Genomic DNA, 23531 nt, shown 5'->3' with positions numbered 1-23531 from the left:
TGATCGACTGAGAAGCTCCTCTATGCTCATGGCCACCAGTGCCGATTTCAGTAAGTTGACATCATTGGCTTTTATTTGTGTTTGTTAAGTAGGTAACCATTCAAGAGAAATAGCAATAGGGTTGGCGTCATTGGCTAATATATTGTTATAGTAGTATGGCACAATGTTCTATTTTTCTGTTTCCAGACAAATCCTTTTAACTAATAGTATATTCTTATCACATTAATATTTTTTAAAATCTGTGTTCCTTGAATGCCGTCTAAGTTCTTTTAAAATAGCATTATAATTCTAAATCCAGATTTTCGAAGGTTTGTTCCACTGGGATTTCTGGTTAATGGCGTGCACCAGGTCGTTCCTGGTGCTTCTTGGAATCTTGTTGCATCTTGCATCTATCGGAAATCTGGAAGTTTGTCTAGCTGTTATAGTAAAATGTGTTAACGAATGAGAAGAAAGCAGAGCATATAGCGGACTTGAAATTTCATGGGTAACAGATTTGAACGAATTCTATCGGTTTGTCATTTGAAGGTTTCCATTTTTTTTCCTAAGTCACGGGATACAATGATTGAATCTTTGCTAGTTACAAAGAATGCTGCTTATATATTGACACGGTGCTCAAATTATTGCCCTTGCCAGGCCGCAGGCCCTACTTTGTCAAGAGTAAGGTAGCCGTTCTGATATGTTACCATTGAATTCATAGCTCGGCGTGCGTTCGGCGGAGCTCCCAGCGCTGAGAAGTGATTTTCTGCTAATTTTGTAAAGTGATTCTTTGAAATGAAATAAAAAAATTAGGAGCTGGAAAAAAGTAGCTTCTCTTGATTCCACGAAGTGGTTCTCCATTCTAATTTTAAGAGTTTATGTTAAAGAATCATAGAGAATCATTTTCAACCATAGAATCACTTCTTTTAGAGTATCAGCTCTCGTAAAGAATTAGAATAAGATGGAGCTCTACAAAAAACAGTACGAATGATCCGAATAGATGAACCTCTACCAAAAACCATACGAATGATCCGATTCATAACAGTACGAAATGATCCCACATAACAGATCCGATTCATAACAGTACGAAATGATCCCACATAACAGTACGAATGATCCGGATCAGATGAAGCAACCATACGTATGATCCGATTCATAACAGTACGAAATGATCCAGTACGAATGATCTGATTACGAATGATCCGAATCAGATGAAGCTCCGATCCGAATCAGATGAAGATCCGAATCAGAAGCTCTGCCAAACAGGACAAATGATCCGACGTCTCGTGTGTTGCGCAAACTCGTGGGAAATTGAATTTCTAAGATTTCAGACTTTTTTTTTTCTGATAGTATCTTCCCAATGCAGTTATCCCCTTTATTTCTTTCTTTGTTGTGAGCGTGATGAATTACGCAAAGGTTTAACAAGGCGATAAGAACCTAGCGCCCTGAACTGTGAACTGTGAACCACGATGCAGCAGCCATTTTTTGTTTCCCTTGCAGATAAAGGACATGGATACCGTGACTGTTGACGCTGATGAAATTTTAGCTTTATTTATAGCCTTACATGTCATCATCAAGCAACTTATTCATATTCCATGTCGCCACAGCCTGAACACAAAGACCAGCAGCGCAGGGCAATGCCACTGCAGTGCTGTACATCCACTAGTTGAGCCCGGCCGTCTGGCCTCACTACTGCTCCTTGATCTCCGGCGACCGGAGCGACGGCGGCTGCACGGCGCGGCGCACGCCCGGCAGCTCGACGAGCCACTTCCCCAGCGTGTCGGTGGTGGAGGTGGCGCCGGCCCTGCCGACGGTGAGGAGGCGGGAGTTCCATGCCAGGACCTCCGGGAGGCAGACCCGGAGCAGGTACACCCCCATGTACCACCTCGGCTCGAACACGTACCTGGCGCCCCGGCACACGTCGCGCACCACCGCCCGCGCGAAGTCGCCCACGGGCTCCGCCGGCGTCGGCCCCAGGATCGCCTGCACCGGCAGCACAAGCTCTCTGTTAGTCATCAATGGCGGGCGCTATGGCAGTTAGCCTTAGCCACACCGGATCAACAAGGCATTGAGCGAGATCAGCCATACGTCTCTTTCGTCCTGGTCCACCTTCATCTCGCCCTCCTTGGTGAGAATCTTCCCCTTGGTGATCTCCGACTCCACCACGCCCGGCACCACCTCGGTGATGCGGATGTCGCCGCCGAGCTCCATCCGCAGGGTGTCGTAGAAGTTGAGCGCAGCCGCCTTGCTAGCCTGCGAGCCAGACATGAACAAATTCATTCAGATGCTTTGTTCGAGTTGGTATGCTGATGAGTGGTGCTGACATTGTAGAAGGTGTTCCTCCCGATGAATATGTAGGACGAGTTGGAGGTGACGCCGACGATCCGGCCGTGGGTTTTCTTCAGGTGAGGTATGGCGAGCCGAGTTGGGTACACATGGCCCCAGAAGTTGATGTCCTGATACAGAAAGCAGCAGGCACATTCAGTTTAACAAATGCAGACACACCATTAGGTAAACTATTCCCCTTCAAAATGCACACGAGATGAATTGTCATTGATCGGCCTGAAGCAGGGTGTACTTCTGAACAGTTCAGGGAACTGTGGGTTCACTACTGCTCGTACCATGAGTTTTCTGAAGTGGTTCACGTCTTCCACCTCTTCGAACATGCACACCTGCCAGATCGAGGCGTTGTTCACCAGGTGATCCACTGCAAATTTCTCGGTTAACTTCGTTCTTACAAGTTACAAGCGAGGGATGCGTTTGGAAACAGAGCTTGGAGGAGCAGGATGTGTAAGGAACTGAACCATCCGACCGATTCAATTCACTCGTCAGAGCGGTGCTGGATGAACCGCGAAATCGATCGTGTCAGACTTACATCTACCGAAGTAGCGGATCGTGTCGTCGATGAACTTCTCGCAGTCTTCAGGCTTGGAGACGTCGGCCGGCAAGACGAGGACGCCCGGCGATCCAAGCCCCAGCGCCCTGTCGCCGACCTCGCGGAGGCTCATCTCCCTCCTCGCCACCAGCGCCAGGTAGGCTCTCCTCTTGGCGTACTCGTAAGCCAGGTGCTACACATATACACGCATGTACGATCTGACGGATCAGTATGTGCTTCTTGCAAGGAACGTATATTGATCATCAGTTTGATCAATCAACCAGTTTACCAGTTTCAAAAAGTACCTCGCCGATGCCGGAGGAGGCACCGGTGATGAGGACGACCTTGCCGGCGACGTCCTCGGGGAAGACGGCGCCGAGGAGGTAGGTGGTGAGCTTCCACACGTAGTACGGCGGGAGGAGGACCGCCAGGAGCGCCATGAGCGACGCCTGCAGCGCCGCTCCGGCCAGCTTGCTCATCACCGTCATCGCTAGCGCGTGCAGTTCGTCGTCGCCGGCGGTAATGCAATGCGACCTCGCTCCAGAACAGCGGCGCGCTAGCTCGTGGCAATGGCGAAACGGACACGCTCGCCGCCGTGTGGGTGCCTATCTGCACGAGATGTGGCTGTGTGGGATGAGTGATGACTCGTTTGGGCTGAAGGAGACACGTGGAGAGGCGACGACACCTGGGGGCCGGGCGGACAAGCACACGTCCATGCCACCGCCTTGTACGTGCAGCGCACACCAGACACCGCCCAACAAGTCCACGACGAAGCAAAGCTCATTCACACTCGTCGCGAAATCGAATGGCATTTTGTAAGGGGAAAAAAACAACTCCAGGTTTGCTTCGTTCGTATCAGCCGTCTTTTGTAGTCGTCGCATCTCGTGGCACGTAAGAATTGTTCTATTAGTGTACTAACAAAGGCTTGTTTGTAATTTTTTAAGCAACAGGCACGGAGCTTGTCCACTGGATATTTCCACTGAAACTGACGCTGATGGGTAACAAATTGGTGTATTTCAGTGCAGGGTAACTGAAGGAATTAAATTCCTTCGTCAAGATGATGAATCGAACAAAACCCTTTAACCACTGCTTAATGGCCCTAAGGTACTGAAAGAATGTCAATGTACAAATACAAGAGACTTGAATAATTTACACTGCACAAATACAAAATATATAGATTGTACACCGTAAAACATGAAAAAATCGAAGTAGAACCTGTAAGCTAAAAGTAGTTTTCCTTTCCGTACAATTAGAGCTGGCAGAAAAATCAAAGTAAAAGTAAAAGTTTTCCTTTCAGTACCACTTACAGATTTAGAGTTCATTTGGCAGAAAAATTGAAGCACAGAAACCAAAAAGGTTTTCCTTTTAGAGGCTCGCTTGGCAGAACTCCGACTATAGCTTCTCTGATGAAGCAGCTTTTTCAGTTTCGATTTATTTAATTAGAAAAACATAAGCTCCGACTATAGCTTCTCCAGCAGTTTCGATTTATCTGATTAGAAAAATATTTGGTAAAACGACTTCTTTTGACATTTTGAAATGGTTAAAAAGTTTTCTTTTCTTTTTTCTTTTTCTTTCCTATTCTTTTTTCTCTTTCCTTACCCTTCTCTCTTATTCGTTACTCCGTTACTGCCCACCCTCCGGCCTCCCCCTTTCCTTGCCTTCTCCCTCCTCCCCATTCTTTTCTTCCCCGTCGCCATCGCCCCACCCTCCGACCTCATGCCACCGCTCGCCTTGCCCTTCACCTTCTCTAGCCCCGTGCCACTGTCGCCCCGTTCGCCCCCATCCCCTCATGACCGCGCCCCACGGGTGCCCTCCGGCTGCGGCTGCTCCCCCACGTCGCCAGCGCCCCCGGCCACGCCTCCTCCCCCACGCCGCCGGCAACCTCTGGCTGCGGTTGCTCCCCCACGCCGCTGGTGCCCTCCAGCCCCGCCACGGAAGGGGCAGACCGGGAACTTTGGCCCTGCGGTTGAGATGGAGCCGCGGAGAGCCGGTGAACGGGAATCGTGGGACTTTCTTGGTGAAGCCGTTTTGATAGGAGACCTTAGGGGTGTTTGGATGCACCCCACTAAACTTTAGCACCTGTCACATCGGATGTTTGATACTAATTAGGAGTATTAAACATAGTCTAATTACAAAACTAATTGCACAGATGGAGTCTAATTCGCGAGATGAATCTATTAAGCCTAATTAGTCCATGATTTGACAATGTGGTGCTAGTCCATGATTTGACAATGTGGTGCTACAGTAACTATTTGCTAATGATGGATTAATTAGCCTTAATAGATTCGTCTCGCGAATTAGACTCCATCTGTGCAATTAGTTTTGTAATTAACTCATATTTAGTTCTCCTAAATAGCATCCGAACATCTGATGTAACCCTGCTAAAGTTTAGCACGTCGTATCTGCTAATGATGGATTAATTAACCTTAATAGATTCATCTCGCGAATTAGACTCGATCTTTGCAATTAGTTTTGTAATTAACTCATGATAGATTCGTCTCGCGAATTAGACTCCATCTGTGCAATTAGTTTTGTAATTAACTCATGTGCAATTAGTTTTGTAATTAACTCATGATAGATTCGTCTCGCGAATTAGACTCCATCTGTACAATTAGTTTTGTAATTAACTCATGTGCAATTAGGTTTTGTAATTAACTCATGTTTAGTTCTCCTAAATAGATTTTGTAATTAACTCATGTTTAGTTTAACTCATGTTTAGTTCTTTTAGTTCTCCTAAGTTCTCCTAAGTAGGCTCCATGTTTAATTCTCCTAAATAGGCTCCATGTTTAGAAGAGCTCCATATGTTTAGAAGAGCTCCATATTTAGTTCTCCTAAGTTCTCCTAAATAGGATCCGGATGTTGTATAGTTCTCCTAAGTTCTCCTAAATAGGATCCGGATGTTGTATAGTTCTCCTAAGTTCTCTCCTAAATAGGATCCGGATGTTCTCCTAAGTTCTCTCCTAAATAGGATCCGGATGTTCTCCTAAGTTCTCTCCTAAGTAGGATCCGGATGTTGTAATTAACTATCTGAGGATCCGGATTGTTGTATAGTTCTCCTAAGTTCTCTCCTAAGTAGGATCCGGATGTTGTAATTAACTATCCGGATGTTGTATAGTTCTCCTAAATAGGATCCGGATGTATGTTGTATAGTTCTCCTAAATAGGATCCGGATGTTGTAATTAACTCTAGTTCTCCTAAATAGGATCCGAACATCCGATATAACGCAAATTTAACACATCGTATCCAAACAGCCTTATCCAAACACCCTTTAGTTGTGTACCCACACAGCACAAGGTACTACAAATTTGAAGGCACGCACTTGGGGCTTGTTTGCTTGCTTGCTGCCTGCATCTTGCTGTCTGGTGCAGGCAGTTGGACCAGGCCGTCGATTTTGACTGCCTGCGGTTGGATGCCCCAGCCTGGCGCTAGCTGCCTGAGCCAGGACTGCAAGCAAACAGGCCCTTGATACGAACGTTACAAGTTTTCCACTCAGCCGATGATATGATCACGGGGCCACCATTTACATTCGATTTCGCTCTAACGTAGTAACCTTATTTGGATGCACCGAACAAAACGACGACGAAACCACTCTGCTTCTTCCAGATCAGCTCCCCACTGCAGCGTCTTGATCTAGTCCCGTTTGATATCGGAGCTGCGCAGCGACGCCGGCTGTAGCACCCCCTTGGCGCCGGTGGCCTCCAGGAACCTCCTGGCCTTGGCCTGCCGGTCACCGTGGCCGCCGCCGGCGGTCCGGCGGTAGAACACCCGCTGGCTGAAGTCCGCAACCTCCGGCGCAAGCATCCGCCAGAGGAACATCGCCCGGTACCACAGCGGCACGGTGAGGTGGCGCCGGCCGCGGCAGACGGCGTCGACGATCGCCTCCGCGCACCGCTCGGCTCGCACCACCGGGAACAAGCCGACCTGAGCCTGCGCAATCCAAGAATCCAAGCTCATCATGCATTTGAGGATTCGAGGTTGAGGCAGGCACATCACACAGGTAGTGTACTCACATCTCTCATGTCCTGATCGACTTCCACTGTCCCTTCCTTCGACAGGTGCTTTCCTTTCGTCATCTCCGACTCGATCCACCCGGGAGTGGCGATCGTGATGCCGACCTCGTCGCGGAGCTCCATCCGCAGGGTCTCGAAGAAGTTGAGGACAGCAGCCTTGCTGGCCTGCAATGTTTTTCGGTAAGTTCTGAGTGTCGGTAATTTCTGCTATCTGCATTCACGACTAGACCGAAGGAGGTCGCTTGATGTCGAGAAATGTACATTGTAGAAGCTCATTCTTGGCATTGCCAACACCGCTGCAGCCGAGGAGTTGGCGAATATCTTACCACCGCTCTTCTTCAGATGAGGAAGAGCACAATGAGTTGGATGCACTGTGCCCCAGAAGTTTACGGCCTGCACCATATAGATCAGACATCCATTTGCAGAGCCAGCTTGGCAATACTGTGGATGAATCTGTAATTGAGTTGAGAGAAATTAATGAGAGAACGGAGCAGCGCATCTGCTGCTTATAAACTGTACCAGGACTTGCTTGAAATCTGCAACATCTGGCACTTCCTCGAACCAGCACACACTCGCTACACCAGCATTGTTAACGAGATGATCCACTACAAGAGAATAGGTAAAACTAATGATCATTTAAACATGATTTTTTTAAAAAAAATGTTGCAATTATATACGCAGAAGATTGACTGTCATAACTCACATTGTCCGAAATGTTCAACTGTGGTCTGCACAAACCTCCGGCAATCCTCTGGATTTGCAACGTCCCCTGCAACAACTAGAACGTCCGGCGAACCTACATCCTTCGCCTTCGCAGCGACATCGTGCAGACTTGCTTCCCTCCTCGCCACTAGAGCCAGCCTCGCTCCCTTCTTTGCGTACTGGTAAGCTATTTGCTGGATACACGCAGATAGATGAGACGTACAAAATATATGTACTTCAGTAAAGGTTTTTTTGTCATTTGAGTTCAATGAAAAAAAACTCTAAACAATTTTACCATGAATTACCATCTAAAACAATTGCACCCCACTATTGCAACTGAAATTCTGCTCTATAAAATCAAAATTGCTGGCCTTAAGCAAGAAGAACATGCATCTACGAGATCGGCTTACTGCTCCATGGAACAACATGGGTATAAATGGAAGACTGGCCAGAGACAGACGCCCATACCTCGCCAATGCCGGAAGAGGCGCCAGTGACGAGCACGACCTTCCCGGCAACGTCCTCCGGCGCGACAACGGCGAACGCGGACGTGGCGAGCTTGTAGACGTAGTAAGGCGGGAGGAAGATCGCCAAGAGGAGCAGTGACCGGCGCGCCGCCCAGTCCATGAAGGTGTTGACGAGGTCCGTCGCCGGCGTCTCGCTGCGCAGGATGGTGTACCCGACCTTCAGCATGCTCAGCATCTCCATGGCCGCCCACCTTCTTCTCCTACTGCTGTTCGCCTCTGCACTGTTCTGTCTTGCGCTGCAGGCCATGGGAAGAAGGCAGAAGGGATACTGCATAGAATGGTGCCCTCCCAGCGCGACACGTCACACGAGGCAGGACACGTGGAATGGAGTCATGGAGAAGAGCTACCTGTGAGCTTCACAGCGAGGCAGGTGGCCTCTCTCGTCCATTCGGGAGCACAGCCGACTCAATAAAAAATTGCTGAAGCAATGGTCCGTATAAGTCTACAGGAGTGATCAGTCCAGGTATTTGCCGTATTAACAGCAGTACACATGTATTAATATGCAACAGAATTTCAGTTCAGAAAATTGGAATGTAGCTTATAATATATTTGTAACAAATGCAAAATTTATACAAATTCATCAATTTACAAGATTCATATAATTAATCAGGAATAGTGGCTCTCATGGTGGCCCATCATTTTTACACCATTTGTACAAATTAAGAACTGCTAATGTACAACTTGTGTGTATTTACAATTTACAAGAGTTCATCGATGGTACAACCACGTGGCCAAGAATATAACCTTCCATCCATCTTCTCACCTGGAAGCAGAGGAAGGCTTGAATGACATGCAGATTGGTGGGTTAATTCCCAGGATGGAGAGAACAGCGGAAGGGATGCTCCAGATCCCATCCCCACAGATCAGCCCAGACGCCACAGCCACCGCGTAACCGTCGGCCTCCTCCCGGTTCAGCTTTTGCCAGGCGAACAAGATCACCGTGCCTATGAACATGTCCACACCGAAGTAGGCGCCAACATAGAACGGCGCGGCCATGGCAATCGGTATGGGGATGAACCTGGACACGTTCGGGGGCGTCACGTCCTTCAGGAGACTGATGGCCAAGGCGAGGAAAAAGGCGGCACAGCAGATCTCAACGCAGTGCATAGGGAGTGCGGAGAAGCCTTTGATACCCAGGATGGCCATCTCCCGAAACATGATGGCAAATGGGGCCTTGTACTCGCCATCAGGATTGCCGATGTCGAAGGCCGTCCAGAAGAGCCACAGCGTGAGTGGAGCAATGACACACCCGAGTGCAATGCCGATCAGCTGGGCAACGAACATTGACCGTGGCGAGGAGAGGGTCAGGTATCCACTCTTGAAGTCCTGCATTAGATCGGCTGTGGAGCAGGCGATGGACATTATGATGCCACATGCTGCAAGGCCAGCGATGACTCCACCGCCGTCACTGCCGACAAGTGAGGCGAATGCGAAGAGGGCGATCTTGCCGTAGGTGGGGGCGAGGTTCAGGTTTGTGAGGCCCATGCCGTAGGAGTTGCAGAAGGCAACAGCAGGAGCAAGGAAGTAGCACAAGAGGACAAGGTACCACTTGAGCTGGGGAAATATGGTGGGCACAGTGGCGGTGGATATTGCTGCCAGTGCGATGTAACCAGAAGCAGCAAACCAAGGAGGTATACTATCTTTGAGGAATACCTCAGTTTGTAGTTTCTCTTCCACTAACTGTTCAGAGTTCTCATCATCTGCAAAAATAAATAAATAAATAAATAACCATGGGACAAACATTGGACATATAACTCAGGAAGATGATATGTTGACCTAAAAGCAATATGCACTAAAAGTAACAAAGAGGTAATCTTTTTGTAAAACGTAATAGGAAATGGCCCAAATTCATCTCACAGCATGCGGTGAAAACATTGCATGTCAGCTAAGAAGTAAGATGTTACCTTCCAGAGCTTCAACAGGAAGATCATGTTGTTTGGATCGTACATTACAGAATTCCTTAGCAATAATGACAAATATCTTAACCAAGTTATAGAGACCATCTCCAAGTATGATAGAAATGGCTATGAAAACCTGCAGGTATAGACATGATATGAAGAAATCAAGCATGGCGGCATGACAAAAAAAAAATCACTTGCAGAGACCTGTGCACATTAATCATATAAACTACTAACAGAAGAATAGCAGCTTGTTGAGAGAATCTTATGCAAATAAGGTTCAATTTAACATAAAGCTGCAGATTCAGTTAGCTTATTTACAACAAAACAGAAACACCACTTATGAAAAAAAGAAAATAGGAGTATACCTTATAACCATACAGGCCTCTGAAGTCACTGTTACCAAGGTTATCTGGGTACCAATGACCAGCCTTTGCACTGATAAATGGCCAAAGAAAACACCAAGATATGACTGACCCAAGGAAAACCGAGCAGTTCACAATATGGGGGGAAATAAGACCAAACCCAACATAACTAGGACTGAAGTTGAAATAAAATCTGCCACAGTACAAAAGGAAAAGTTCAGAAAATGAGGTTTTCTTGACCTCCTCACATGTATAAGAATACTTTATTTTCAAGTTTGAATAGGTAACTGAATACACATTGCAACCATAGCATGTCACACATCAGTCATTAACACTACAACTTCATTTGTTTTTTTTTGAACAGTGGCAGAGTAGGATGGAAGATCAAGCAATGCAGAATCGACACTACAGAACTTGAATTTTAATTGTCAGAAATAATTAGTGGACTTCGGCATATCTGTGGTGAGTCAAATTAATTGAGAATATTTCCTGATAAGTGTACATTTTTTTTGGAGAAAAATATAGGCAGTGAAGCAGCCTAGACTAAATGACAGTGTTCATTTAGATAAAAGAAAATGCTGAATAAAAGATCTATCCACAATAAACAAATCAGACCAACATAATTTGTAGGTTACCACAATTAACCAGTATTTATTCGAGGAAATAAGCCAGATTGGTATGAACAATCACATTGATAACCATGTGATAAAAATTGAGAGGGGGAAAAACTGGAATAATGAGAACTTACGTATTCTGAAAAGCTAAAAGCCCAAATGTCGGGAAATTGTCAAAACCACAAGAGTCACCAACACCACTAAAGAACCACTTAAAGAAGCTCCAGCCAAAACTAATGCTCATGTACTTTACAAGACAATTTACCTTTTTCCTGCAAAATAATAGAATAACACAAGCAAGTGAAAAGGGGACAAACTTTGAAACAAGACCTGCCTACAGTTATATAAAGACATGAGACAACATTTGTTAGAGTACAAAATTAATGACACCATCTGCACATCGGTTCTTTTGCTGCTGACGTCAGAGTGCAAATGTTCCAAACGTATTTAACAGTGTGCATAAAGGTAGTATTTGATCCATTCAAGAATTTTCTACTTTATAATAGCCCCATTTAGAAAATATACTTTCTCAGCCATATGGATTGTATGTGTCATTTTTCATGCATATGAATTGTCTAATTAACTGGTTTACATACTTTGTAAAATCACATTTTTACTCATCAAGATACATACTCTAGGAAAAAGAGTTCTTGTGCCTGAAACAGTGAGAAAATACTTGCAATCATGAACCGTAAAGGCATGCTGAGTACCTTTTGCCTTACCCTGCAAGATCACCTTCTGCTTTCCCATGCAAGCTATTAATCATCAGGGCAGTAGCAGTCCCACCAGGGAATGTAAGCTTGTAATCAATCACCATCACCTGCAATTGCAAGCTCGGAACTTATTTTCAAACAGAAAAACACCAACCAAGCAACCAAAGCTAAAAAATGAGGACAGATAGAGCTATTTAATTTAAAGTATAACCATGCGCTGAAGTTCATTATTTTGGAAAGGCTGGACAAAACACTTGAACACAACTCAAGCATCCTTCTGTTGCTAGATTTCTGAAGTAGAGGTACCTTTCGCAGAATGACAATGCTAAATGGCCCAAGGAGAGCAATGAGGAACAGGAAACTGATCATCCATCCAAGTGAAGGATCTCTAACATCCTCCGGTCGATTACCCGGATAGTCTGGTCCCACGAGCTCATAAGTCTTCCTGTCCATTGCAAAGATGTACGAGGCCGAGCACCCTGCCAAGAACACACATCCTCAAAATCACACGAGAAACTACATTAATTCTGTACAATTAATACTACATCATTCACATTAACAACCAAAACACAAGTCTTTGCAGTATCCTGAGGACCAATATACCCACTGAACTGAACTGAACTGAACTGAAAGAGGTGTAACTGAAGTCTGGAAGTCAAGTACCGCTAAATGCGATGCCGGCGCAGGCGATGGCGCATGTCTGGATGACGGTGTTCTCCTGCCTGGTGAAGGGCGGCCCGCGGCCGAACCCTAGTCTCCCGGCGACGGCCTGCCACGCCGCCGCGAGGAAGAAGGCGAGGAGGCCCGAGGCGACGTTGAGCGCCGGGATGACCCCGACGGTGAGGTTGAGGCGGTGGATGACCACGCAGAGCAGCGCGCCCAGCGCCGCCGCTACGGCGACGCCGCGGACGGTGACCTGCTCCCGCCACGGGGGCGCGGCCGGGCTGGCGGCGGCGCCTGGTAGGAGGAGCGGGGAGGCGAGAGGCATTGCCAGCGGGGAGCAGACGAGAACTCAACCTGCTCGAGCGGAGGAACAAGGAAGGATGATACACGTGGTTCGAGGTCAACGGCCCAACTCTAGCACCTTGGGCCGTTTCACTTCTGCGTCTGGAATCTAATGGGCCAGCTCGGACGGCCTTTTGGTCCTTCTTTCAGCGAGTCCGCCGTGCGCGCTGCTTGCAGGCGGCACCACCACGCCCACGTCACGTTAACTTGTTATTAAGCCTGGGGTTAACGAGTTTTTTAGTCCCAAATGTAAAAATATGTGTAACCCTGTCGCGCCATAAAATAGGAAGCCCTAGCTCCTGCCTTGCTGGGTCTAGTGGCGCAGACCTGTAACCCTAGGCATTGGGGGTAGAAGTTGGTGATGTTGTAGAACCTCATTGGTAATGATATGGCAACCCCCTAAGCCGGCCGGTTAGGGTTTCACTTAATTGCACCTTTTTCGTTGTTGCCATCTTCACCTTCGTTGCACCTAATTCGTGGTTGTCAGCTCTGTGAGCTTACATAGTCATATTATTTATCAACTCTGTCTTCATGAGCTCTATGTCAACTCATGTGCACTCGCTCCTTGATAACACACTTAGTATAATTGATATGTTCAGATGATGGCTGGATGGATTTAAATTGAATCTTAAGAAGTTAATCTCATTTGAGGGTAGGGTCTTGAACTTCATGGATAAGAGTAACTCGAACAATGGCCCCCTCTAAATCAAGGACCTTGCTTCCTGAGTGGGGGTGTTCCTATTTTCTGGAGTGCTGATTTTTCACCCAACTCCAACAACGGTCCCTATATTTCAGCCCCTACTCCACGCTCTTCCTGTTGCCTCGCACGAACCTCCTCCTCGCAATGACACCATGTGCCTCCATGTTGCCAGAGCTGCAGCATGCCAGCACCACCGAAGGAGCTCGAGAGCATGGCCCGTTGGGTGCTCGGTTTGGAGCCTTGCCCCATGCCGTCCCACTCCTGCTCCATTGACCGATGCTCAAATTGGTGGTGCCCACTAGGGTTACTAGCGGATCCAACCAATGGCGATAATCGAGCAGCTTGCGCAGGGTGGAGGACCGATGTGGAGAGGGCACGAGCGTTGACGTTGTCGCCGTCAAATTTTGGAACTCGTCCGCCTCCCTTCTCCCTCTATAAGCACGGGGCACATGGGAAGCGGAGGCACGTTCAAAGGTCATGGCCCGATTCATTGGCAGACGGCCTTAAAGCCAAGGTGGACGGCCTCTATAATCAATGGAGGGCAATGAGTCGACGGTGAATGGGAACGGGGATGAGTGACGCTTTGGGACGACGGAGTTCGCTCGGGGCTGGGCACAAGGTGAAGGGTGAGGGGGAGCGCAGAGGCACAGACGGTGCTCCTTTAGTGACCGGCCTTGCACGGGAGCACGAGCTTAAACTACAGCGCTCGGAGAAGGAAGGACGGTAACAACCGGAGACAGAGGAAATGGTGGGCGACTGAAAGTCCGGGCTTGGGGATAGCTGTGGAGGGGAGATTTAGAAAGCCTCCCCAAAAAGGGGCTATATTAGGGACATTGTTCAAATTTATTTTTAGCCTCGGCACCCAAATTTGAAGTAGGGGCCTTGTTTCGGGGCCCTCCTGGAGTTGTTCATGAAAAGATGTTGTTTTTCACAAATTTAAAACCCATGTGCAAGGGACACATTTGATTAAAAATTGGACATAATTATTGCAAAAATTGGATGAAATGTGGACATACATATCAGATTACTAGGAATCCAAATTATTTGCCAAAGGATGCACGGTTGATGTTGATAAACTATGCTTATATGATCGACATTTGCCATTAACTATTTAATTTGTTGGAGTTTTTCCTTTCTACCAAATGGCTCAATCTTTGTAATGAAGTATATCAGCTAGGCTAAGAAATGTTGTTATTCCATCACTTAAAAAAAGAGAGGAATATCAGGGCTAAAACTACATATACTCTTTTAGGACTACCTAACAATCGAGTAAAAAACCTAATGCTGTCAATTAATTTTTGGACCCAATAGAATGAGGCCACGTAACATTGGCAGTAATCAAAATTTGGGTGAGGTAAAATAAAAATCACTCCCTTTTGCCCACTGAAACATAGAGTGGAAATCGGCTGAAAACATGCACTCAAAAAAGGGATCCACCCACAAACTGAGAACAAACATGTCATCTAATAAAAAAGATTTGTTTCAGAGTATTAAACGGGGTATGGCATGGACAGGACATGAATTTAAAAACACAAAAAGTAATAAACTGAAATTTAGAATATTAAAGCATACTTTAGACTTACAAAACATTATAAATTCTTCCATAAATTTAATCTAACTTTTGCAGAACACAAATAACTTCAAAAAGAATCAGGAAATAATGACAAGACAAAGACATTGCACACAAAATTAAAAAAATAGAAACACTAAAAGAAAACTGATACGTGCGAACATAAGATCGGTGTTTTATACCCGGCAACCTACCGAGGGGTATCCCGAGGTAGTAGATTGGTTGATGGGGAATCATTGGACCTGGAACTTGATGGTAAAAATGAGGACACAAGACACGGATTTATTCAGGTTCAGGCCGCCAGAGTAGCGTAATACCCTACATCCTGTTTGGTGAAGTATATTGCACCCTGCGCTTGGGTATTGTGTAACCTGATTGTTAGCTATTGATGATGGTTCTAAGATGCTGATCTAGGTACCCCTGCTCTCCTTTATGTACTTCAGGAGGCAGGATTACTAGTCGGTTACAAGGAGGAGTCCTAGTAGGATTACAGAGAAATCCTAGTAGAAGTCCGTCTTCTTCCTTACTTGCGGGTATTGGGGATCTATCCCCGACAACTTGTGACATGTCTATAATTATAACATGTAATGATAAGAATCAAACATATTGTTTTGAAATAAGAGGCCGTTCACGTACATGCACGTACGTTCATCCCAATGAACGTACGCACACTGTACCCTACCTGACCTCACTCTAATGGACAAGGCTAGAAGATCTTAATTTAGAAGAAGACACCACATGTACGTACATTCACCCCTATAAACATGCACACACAATCCCTATGAGCCCATCTAAGAGATTGGGATGGCTCATCTTAAGATTGATAAAGCCACCATACAAGTTTACTAATGAATCCAAACTTGCTAGAGCCCACCTAAGCCCCTGGTAGATCCACCATAGGTAGGCAAACACTATTTTGTATATATGCCTTGTGATTACACTGATAACCATGGCACCATCCGGGAGAGAAAGATCTGGCCATGATTGATGGGCCAGGCCGAATTGAATGACAAAGGCACCTTCGAACAGTGTGGTGTTTTCCACAAGCACGTCCGTCCTCCTCGAAACGAACTATAGAACAAAAGAAGCGCCCATATACTATTAGGCCGATTCACTGACGGGCCGGAAACAATTACAAGAAACTAGACCGAATTGCCTTATCCTCCACCGATGGGGGCGAGCGTTGATACTAGGAGTCGAGCGCGTGACTACGAGCGGGCGCGTCATACAAGAGCACGCGTGGTCACTGCAGGTGGGCCCACGGAGCTCCTATATTCTTCTCCTCCTTCTCTCCTTGAGCTCGCTGCCGGAGTTCGGAGTTCGGAAAGCGGGGCTGCTGGGGTTGCTGTCGCCTCTGGGCTTAGAAAGGGGAGGAGGGGTGGCGGAGAAGCTAGGCAGTGGAGGCGGGTTGGGGGGGGGCCGGTGCGGCAAGGAAGGAGGTGTTTGGATACGAGATGTTAAACTTTAATAATGTCACGTCGGATGTTCGGATGCTAATTAGGAGAATTAAACGTGAGCTAATTATAAAACTAATTGCAGAACCCTGTGCTAATTTGCGAGATGAATCTATTAAACCTAATTAATCCATCATTAGCAAATGATTATTGTAGTACTACATTGTCAAATCATGGACTAATTAGGCTTAATAGATTTGTCTCGCGAATTCCACTCCATCTGTGCAATTAGTTTTGTAATTAGCCTATGTTTAATACTCCTAATTAGCATCCAAACATCCGATGTGACGGATGTTAAACTTTAACACCTTATTGCCAACAGGCCCGAAGTATGGCACAACAGTAGGAGGTACTGGTTGGTTTTGTCATCAGACAATCTTCAAGTCGGCAGGGTTGTTGCATTGGATTTAATACGTCGCAGGTCAACTACTGCTCGAGCGGAAGTGATTCGTGTAGTTCTAAGCCAACAGCCCAACTGCTCTAATGGGCCTCTGCGTCTGGAATCCAATGGGCCGACCCGGACAGCCTTGTGGACTTTCTTTCAGTGGGTTCCTACCTGGCACCGCCCGTGACATTAAGCCTCGGAATTAACAAGTTTTTTTTAGTGCTAAATGTAAAATATTTGTAGCGCTGATTAAGTACGACGCCCTAGCCTAGGTGGCAGAGAAGTTGGGTGATGTTGCGAAGTCTCTTTGGCATCGCTGCAGCCTGCAGTAAAACCACCCATAATAGGTCGTGTTTAGTTGGCACTATGCAAAAAGAAGATTCCCTATCACATCAAATTTGCAGTAAATGCATGGAGTACTAAATGTAGATGAAATCAAAAACTAATTGCACAATTTTGTTGTACTTTACGAGACGAATCTTTTGAGCCTAATTAGTCAATATGTGGACAATAATTCATAAATACAAACGAAATGCTATAGTTGCACATTTATAGCAAAATGCAAACTTTGCCACTCCCAATTTGGGAACTAAACAAGGCCATGAGGAGGTTCAATCTGCAGTTCTGTTGGGGAACAGAGGGTAGGGCATCATGTTTGTCTGACACCAAACCCCACTGCTGCACGGATTAAAACGGGCCTGCACCTGATATCTTCGGATAATGGCTTCTCACTCACTCCACTCTAACATGTAACCCATGGAGCGTGATTGATATCTTGAGAGGAGTAGCATCATGGCTGCATGACTTCTTTCGGAGGAGTATCTTGGTATCCCTCTGGCTACATCACTGGCATAATTTTTTCACACAACTGGACAGACACAAAGTTTGATCAACCTAAAGTCCTAAACACATCGAAAGCTGCATAATTAGAAAAGATGGCTATTACGCAAGTGAACATATACACAGGCCAGACAAAAAGAAAGGATAAGAAATCGACAAGGATGAACAAAAAGCCACTGTTCCCAACCTTGTCAGCAATTTATGCAAGTGAACATATACACAGGCCATTCTTTATTTTCCCAATTATCAGCTGGCAATAGATGGCTTGAAGTACATACAAATTGGTGGGTCAATCCTCAGGATCGACAATACCTCAGAAGGAATGCTCCACATCCCATCACCGCATATCAAACCAGATGCAACAGCACCCACAAACTCTTCGGATTCCTCGCGGTTCACCCTCTGCCGGACGAACAGGATAACCGTCCCAACAAACATGTCAATGCCGAAGTACGCACCAATGTAGAAGGGAATGGCCATGGCCATTGGGAGTGGGATGAACTTGGACACATTCTTTGGAGTGGCGTCCCGAAGGAGGTTGATCACTAGAGCCGCAAGGAAGAAACCACAGCAGATCGTTAGACAGTGTTGGGGCAGTGCCCTAAACCCTTCCACACCCAAAATCACCATTTCACGGTAGATGATAGCATATTGTGCTTTGAACATGCCATCAGGATCCCAGATGTCGAAAGCTGTCCAGTAAAGCCAGAAAGTGAGAGGAGCAATGATGCATCCAAGGGCGGTTCCAATCAATTGCGACACAAACATGGACCTTGGTGAAGACAGTGTAAGGTACCCAGTCTTGAAGTCCTGCATGAGATCAGCACCAGTGGATATGATTGTCAACATGACATCACATGCTACTAATCCAGCAATTACACTGCCATTGTGACCAACCCATGAGGCAAAAATAAAGAGGCCAAGCTTTCCGTACGTCGATGCAAGGTTCCAGTCTGTTAGGCCCGCGCTGTACGAGTTGCAGAAGGCGAGTAAGGGAGCAACAACATATGCAGAGAGGACAAGGTACCACTTGAGCTGTGGGAAGATCACTGGGATAGATGCAGTTGATAGTGCCGCGAGGGAAATGTAACCAGATCCAGCTAACCAGAGAGGAATCCCATCTTTGACGAATGTTTCGTTTTGAAGCTTTTCATTGGCTGATAATTTATAACCTTGTCATCTGTTCAGGAATAAAAGAAAAACTTGTATAAGATACACTTACACTTGATTTATTGTTAAGTGAGCAGAATGTCGTATTAATACCATTCTGAAGCTGGACAAGTGGAAGCCTTCCTTGCTTTGACCGTTCATTCAATATTTGCTTGATAGTAGGATAGAGGATCTTGATGAGGTTGCAAGTTCCATCACCGAGTATTACAGATAAGGATATGAAAACCTGCAAGGCATGGGGCAAAACATGTTAACATAAAGTTGCGAAGAGTGACCAGTCTATGAAGTGAGAATAATGGCCATTTATACATCGCCAGAGACACCATAACTTCGCAGCACTTACAATCCTTGAGCACATTTTCATGGTTTTTTTCACCATTATTCTACCAAAAATGAATTGCAGGATAGTAAGAGCATTATCAGTACCCCCACATTCCCTAAATAGCTTATATTCAGTTCAGATTAACCAGGTCTTTTTAATATGGAGAGGGAAGCAACCTTCGTTTACCAATCTTTGTGAATCAAAATATGATTTTAAATGAACCAAATAAAGAGCTAGCGGATTGTAAAAATGCAGCATAAATTTACAATGACTTTGTGGAAAGGACAAATAAGAGTTTCAAGAATAAGGTACCTTGTAGCCATACAGCCCTTGAAGTCATTGTTTCCAAGGTTAGATGGATACCAGTCCCCAGCTTTAGTGGATACATAAGACCAAAGGAAACCCCAAGATATGATGGCTCCAAGAAGTGTAGAGCAGTTAACTGCATGTGAACATATAAGACCACATCCGATGTATGTTACACTGAAACCAAAATAAAACCTGCAAAGATGAACAGGTAAGTGTTTTCAAGAACATTCATTGGATGATGTCCCTGCTTAAAGGATAGACACTTTAATGTGAAACGTTATAGCACTCCAGTCTTTAGCTGTGTGAACTTGAAGACATAGGAGTGAACCTAGGATTTGGCAATAGAGGGGTCGAAGAGATAAAACAAACTTTCAATTTTTTTAAGAACCGTATATATTTTAGTTGTATATAGTATCTAGCTGTTCTTTATAGATGACATAATTTTCTCTTCTTTAGTAGAATGAAAGATTGGTGCTATTGTGAGTCATTTGTCCATGATTAGTTTGAATATATTTATTTTATGTTTATTATTGCACCAATACCCATAGTAACAAATTGAAATTTGACCATTCAAAATTTTAAACTTAAAAGTATGGTAGGTTATGAAATATTTGTGTAATGGAATGGTTAACAATGATTAGGGACAAATATCTTAGAAGTTGGGGTAAAATTGACACAAGACAGTTCATCATACTTTCCAAAAGTCCAAAACACTATATGCGAGAAAATATATTTCCTAAAAGCATCATGATTATAGTATTGTAATACACTGAGATGCATAATAGATGAAATGAGTTTGTTATGACTATACTATGTTGGTACATTATTTTGCTTCTGTATATTCACTATTGTATGCATCAAGGTGGGGGAGGGAGGAGGGGGACGCATGGCCCATGCCCCCCACCCCCTGCGCCACTGTAAAGCTGTGAAGAAATATAATAAAAAATATAACAACGGCATACTTACGTGTTTCTAAACGCTGAAAGTTCTAGAGATGGGAAATTATTAAAGCCACAAGAATCTCCGACACCATTGAAGAACCACTTAAAGCAGTTCCAGAGAAAGGTAATGCTTAAATACTTTCCAAGGCAGGCAACTTGCTTTCTGAAACAATAAAAATGGAAGTTAGTATCTAAATATAAAATATATATCTTGTGAAAATTAGTATAAAGGCAACAAAGTTCTTTATCATAGTTTCAAAATGAGATGCTGCATCATGTGCTTTACCCAATGTATATAAATTTCATACAAACTAGTGATTTGGTAATTTCTCTAATCTACATTCTGAAACACACGAAGTCTTAAGTATTCCAACTTTACAAATGTGTTTTCATTGTTATTTAGATTAGTTCCCTGAAAAAATGTTTACAAGATATTACTTTTTTTTATTAAGTATCAAAAATTATATTATAATATGATTGATCATTAAATTTGTGCATAAGAGACCATTCCTATGCCCAGACCATAGATTTTATTTGTTTTTTTACTCCACTGCAACTAACTATTTATAAGGAAAAGTGTATTTTTCATGCGTTACGTATTTTGATAGTGTGGCATTCATCCCTCATATTTTAATTGGTGCAAATCGATCCCTTAACTAATTATATCGGTGCACGAATCATCCCCACCTCAACTTAAAAATGGTTTAGTGCCATCTATTGGCAGTTTATTCCACATAATCATCCGACTAATCACTGCTTAGCGATGTAACGAGTCAAAAATATAAACCCCATGAAATTTTTTAGTAAATCCTCTAAAATGACTACCCACAAAATTGTTTTAGGGAAAATTAACAAAACCGATTCTCATCGAACTGTTATAGCAATTGACTCAACATAAGATGTGGCTAAGCAATGATTAGCAAGATGATTATATACCCAAAACTGCTGTTGTATGATACTAAACTATTGTTAAACTAAGGTGGATATGATAAATGCACCGGTTTAGTTAGTTAAGGGATTGATTTGACCAAATAAAATATGGGGTGAATGTCACACTTTTGCGGTACTTAATGAATAAAAAAATACAATTTTTCCTATTTATAATCATCTCCAAATCTATCCTGCATGTGCCATTGAGCATTTCCTTTCAAAAAATGCTACAATAGCAGAGAACCTATAGCAACAATCCAGTAGAAAACTAATTTTCACATATGTGACAGTGAGACAGAAAGGGAACCACAAGGTTGAAGGTCAGACTAAAAAAAGTGCATAGTGAATGACTGAATGACCCCGCAACACATAGCTGATTATTGTGTACAACATTATGGAATAGGACAGATCCATGTCTTACTCTGCAAGCTCAGCTCCACTGGCAGTGTGGAAGCTATTGATTAGCATAGCTGTGGCAGTTCCACTGGGATAAGCCAGTTTGTAGTCAATTACCATTACCTAGCAAACATCAAGACAGACCTTACAAGTTAGTATATTTCATTAAAAACGAGCTTGTAATCGGATAAAAATGCATGCTCGGAGTTGGAGATAAGATCCACAAGCACCTTGCGCAGTGCAACAAGACTAAATAGGCCAAGGAAGCTGACGGCAAACATGAACCCGATCATCCAGCCCAATGAAGGATTATTGACATCCATATTGCTGTTGCCAGGATAATCATCCCCAATGAGTTTGTAAGTTTTCTGATCCATCGCAAGCATGTAGTTTCCACCCCCTGCATCCAAAACAAAATGTTTTGGCCATCTTAAATCAAAGCAGACGAGTAGGATACTAAACAATACATGACCAACCCACTTCCCCAATGCAATATCAAAATCAGATATCTATGTAGAGACTAGAGACTTGGCTTTCCCTCCATAATAACAAGTTGCCCCATAAGTACCATGACCATTCATTTTATGAACAAGTGTGTGAAAACTCAAAAAGAGTGTGAAATGAAGTAAAATCTTTGTGAATTTCTTATATTAGAGGGAAAAATCTTTGTGAATTTTCTAGAGGGAAAAAAACTTTCTGCAGCTGTTAAGCCCTTTTTAAATTTTACCCAGGCATAAACTGAACCATATGAACAAGATAACACAAAGTAATTCTCAAGTTTCGTGATGACATAGCAGCAGGTACTTGCCGCTGAAATAACATCCCCCAAGCTGCAAACGCACGCAGGAGGATCGCGATGGCGACTGCACATACCCTGAAGGCGAGGCCGTAGCAGGCGACGACGCAGGTCTGGATGACGGTGTTCTCCTGGCTTGGTGAAGGGCCTGGACGCGACGCCGATCTTCCCCAGCGCCACCGTCCACGTGCGGACGAGGAAGTAACCGAGCAGCCCCGCCGCCACGTTGAGCGAGGGGATGATCCCGACGGTGAGGTTGAGCTTGTGCGTGATGAGGCAGAATGGCACCCCCAGGACCGCGCTGACCGCCAGCCCCCGCGCCGTCACCTGCTCCCGCCACGGCGCCGTCCCCGGCGGCGGCGGCGAGGAGCGGGCCGGTGGCCTCAGCCGCGTCCGCCTCGGAGCCCATCGGCTGCGGCGCGGCAGGCGATAAGGGGGCTATGGGCCTCCAATTTGAATTGAAGTTGATCCGCTATTTTTAGTGGTTGAAAAAGATGACGGCCGTCCATCGAGAAAAATCCAGTGGATGAAACTAGAGAAAGCTGGAGCGAGTAAAATGTGAAAAGAGGGATGGTAAGTGTTTACTACGTTCTTTGATGTGAAATTAATCAGCTCAAAGAGCGAGTAAAACTATTGGATTAAGCTACCAGGGTTCAAAGAAGTTGTCTCAAGAGCATGGCACGCACCATCGACGCATCACGAACCCTTCCATCGACTTTATCACAAACTGCATGGCACGGCAACAGCGCTACGTGAGTGGAGCACCCGACTTATTCCAGATGCCAGGATGCAATTGCTCATGGCCAATGAAGTGATCCTACGGCTGGATATAGCCCAGGAATCGAGACCTTTGTCGACGGAGGAGCAATGGTTGCGCAACAGACTTAGGCCCCGTTTGGATACACAATGCTAAACTTTAGTACCGTGCTAAACTTTAGCACCCTCAAATGAAGTGCTAAAGTTTAGCACTTGGGGTTGTTTGGATACAGTGCTAAAGTTTGGCACCTTGCACTACGGGAAAGCTTAACGTCGC

The 23531-nt window shown here is 45.1% G+C and overlaps 3 protein-coding genes, 1 long non-coding RNA gene and 1 pseudogene across 4 annotated transcripts; 1 reads left to right on the top strand and 4 right to left on the bottom strand.

The window, feature by feature from the left end:
- Nucleotides 1-1501: 1501 nt before the first annotated feature.
- Nucleotides 1502-3453, bottom strand: LOC117865736 (11-beta-hydroxysteroid dehydrogenase 1A). Its single transcript, XM_034749976.2, has 6 exons — nt 3157-3453; nt 2852-3044; nt 2598-2683; nt 2301-2432; nt 2065-2229; nt 1502-1959 (listed from the first exon to the last, which is right to left on the bottom strand). The coding sequence occupies exons 1-6, from the start codon at nt 3337-3339 to the stop codon at nt 1666-1668; spliced, it is 1053 nt and encodes a 350-aa protein (XP_034605867.1). The 5' UTR covers nt 3340-3453; the 3' UTR covers nt 1502-1665.
- A 2638-nt stretch (nt 3454-6091) lies between these two features.
- LOC117865327 (11-beta-hydroxysteroid dehydrogenase 1A) lies at nt 6092-8364 on the bottom strand. The gene is made up of 6 exons (XM_034749497.2): nt 8032-8364; nt 7565-7757; nt 7381-7466; nt 7123-7254; nt 6862-7026; nt 6092-6778 (listed from the first exon to the last, which is right to left on the bottom strand). Exons 1-6 carry the CDS (start codon nt 8362-8364, stop codon nt 6482-6484), a joined length of 1206 nt encoding a protein of 401 aa, XP_034605388.1. The 3' UTR covers nt 6092-6481.
- Nucleotides 6369-8077, top strand: LOC117865330 (uncharacterized). The gene is made up of 4 exons (XR_011898730.1): nt 6369-6825; nt 6907-7041; nt 7130-7745; nt 7941-8077. It is a non-coding gene; the product is annotated as an uncharacterized lncRNA (long non-coding RNA).
- A 237-nt stretch (nt 8365-8601) lies between the features above and the next one.
- LOC117865326 (probable metal-nicotianamine transporter YSL5) lies at nt 8602-12696 on the bottom strand. The gene is made up of 7 exons (XM_034749496.2): nt 12344-12696; nt 11987-12159; nt 11690-11787; nt 11102-11239; nt 10357-10546; nt 9995-10124; nt 8602-9790 (listed from the first exon to the last, which is right to left on the bottom strand). The coding sequence occupies exons 1-7, from the start codon at nt 12666-12668 to the stop codon at nt 8850-8852; spliced, it is 1995 nt and encodes a 664-aa protein (XP_034605387.1). The 5' UTR covers nt 12669-12696; the 3' UTR covers nt 8602-8849.
- A 4789-nt stretch (nt 12697-17485) lies between these two features.
- On the bottom strand, nt 17486-23221 carry LOC117865328 (probable metal-nicotianamine transporter YSL6; annotated as a pseudogene).
- Nucleotides 23222-23531: the final 310 nt, after the last annotated feature.

This window comes from Setaria viridis, chromosome 7 (assembly GCF_005286985.2).
Source record: "Setaria viridis chromosome 7, Setaria_viridis_v4.0, whole genome shotgun sequence".
Classification (NCBI taxonomy): Eukaryota; Viridiplantae; Streptophyta; class Magnoliopsida; order Poales; family Poaceae; genus Setaria; species Setaria viridis.
The sequence above is the reverse complement of the archived record's forward strand: the minus strand, read 5'-3'. Positions and strand labels throughout refer to the sequence as shown.

Excerpts from the sequence above, each read along its gene's own strand:
- LOC117865736 (XM_034749976.2), bottom strand. The coding sequence starts at position 3,339 with ATGACGGTGATGAGCAAGCTGGCCGGAGCGGCGCTGCAGGCGTCGCTC. Across the intron at positions 3,045-3,156 it reads CCTCCTCCGGCATCGGCGAG|CACCTGGCTTACGAGTACGC; the intron begins GTACTTTTTGAA and ends GTATATGTGTAG. Across the intron at positions 2,230-2,300 it reads GGAGGAACACCTTCTACAAT|GCTAGCAAGGCGGCTGCGCT; the intron begins GTCAGCACCACT and ends TCTGGCTCGCAG.
- LOC117865327 (XM_034749497.2), bottom strand. The coding sequence starts at position 8,364 with ATGCAGTATCCCTTCTGCCTTCTTCCCATGGCCTGCAGCGCAAGACAG. Across the intron at positions 7,467-7,564 it reads AGTTGAACATTTCGGACAAT|TGGATCATCTCGTTAACAAT; the intron begins GTGAGTTATGAC and ends ATTCTCTTGTAG. Across the intron at positions 7,255-7,380 it reads CAGATTTCAAGCAAGTCCTG|GCCGTAAACTTCTGGGGCAC; the intron begins GTACAGTTTATA and ends TATATGGTGCAG.
- LOC117865326 (XM_034749496.2), bottom strand. The coding sequence starts at position 12,668 with ATGCCTCTCGCCTCCCCGCTCCTCCTACCAGGCGCCGCCGCCAGCCCG. Across the intron at positions 12,160-12,343 it reads CGCCGGCATCGCATTTAGCG|GGTGCTCGGCCTCGTACATC; the intron begins GTACTTGACTTC and ends TGTTCTTGGCAG. Across the intron at positions 11,240-11,689 it reads GCAGAAGGTGATCTTGCAGG|GAAAAAGGTAAATTGTCTTG; the intron begins GTAAGGCAAAAG and ends ATTATTTTGCAG.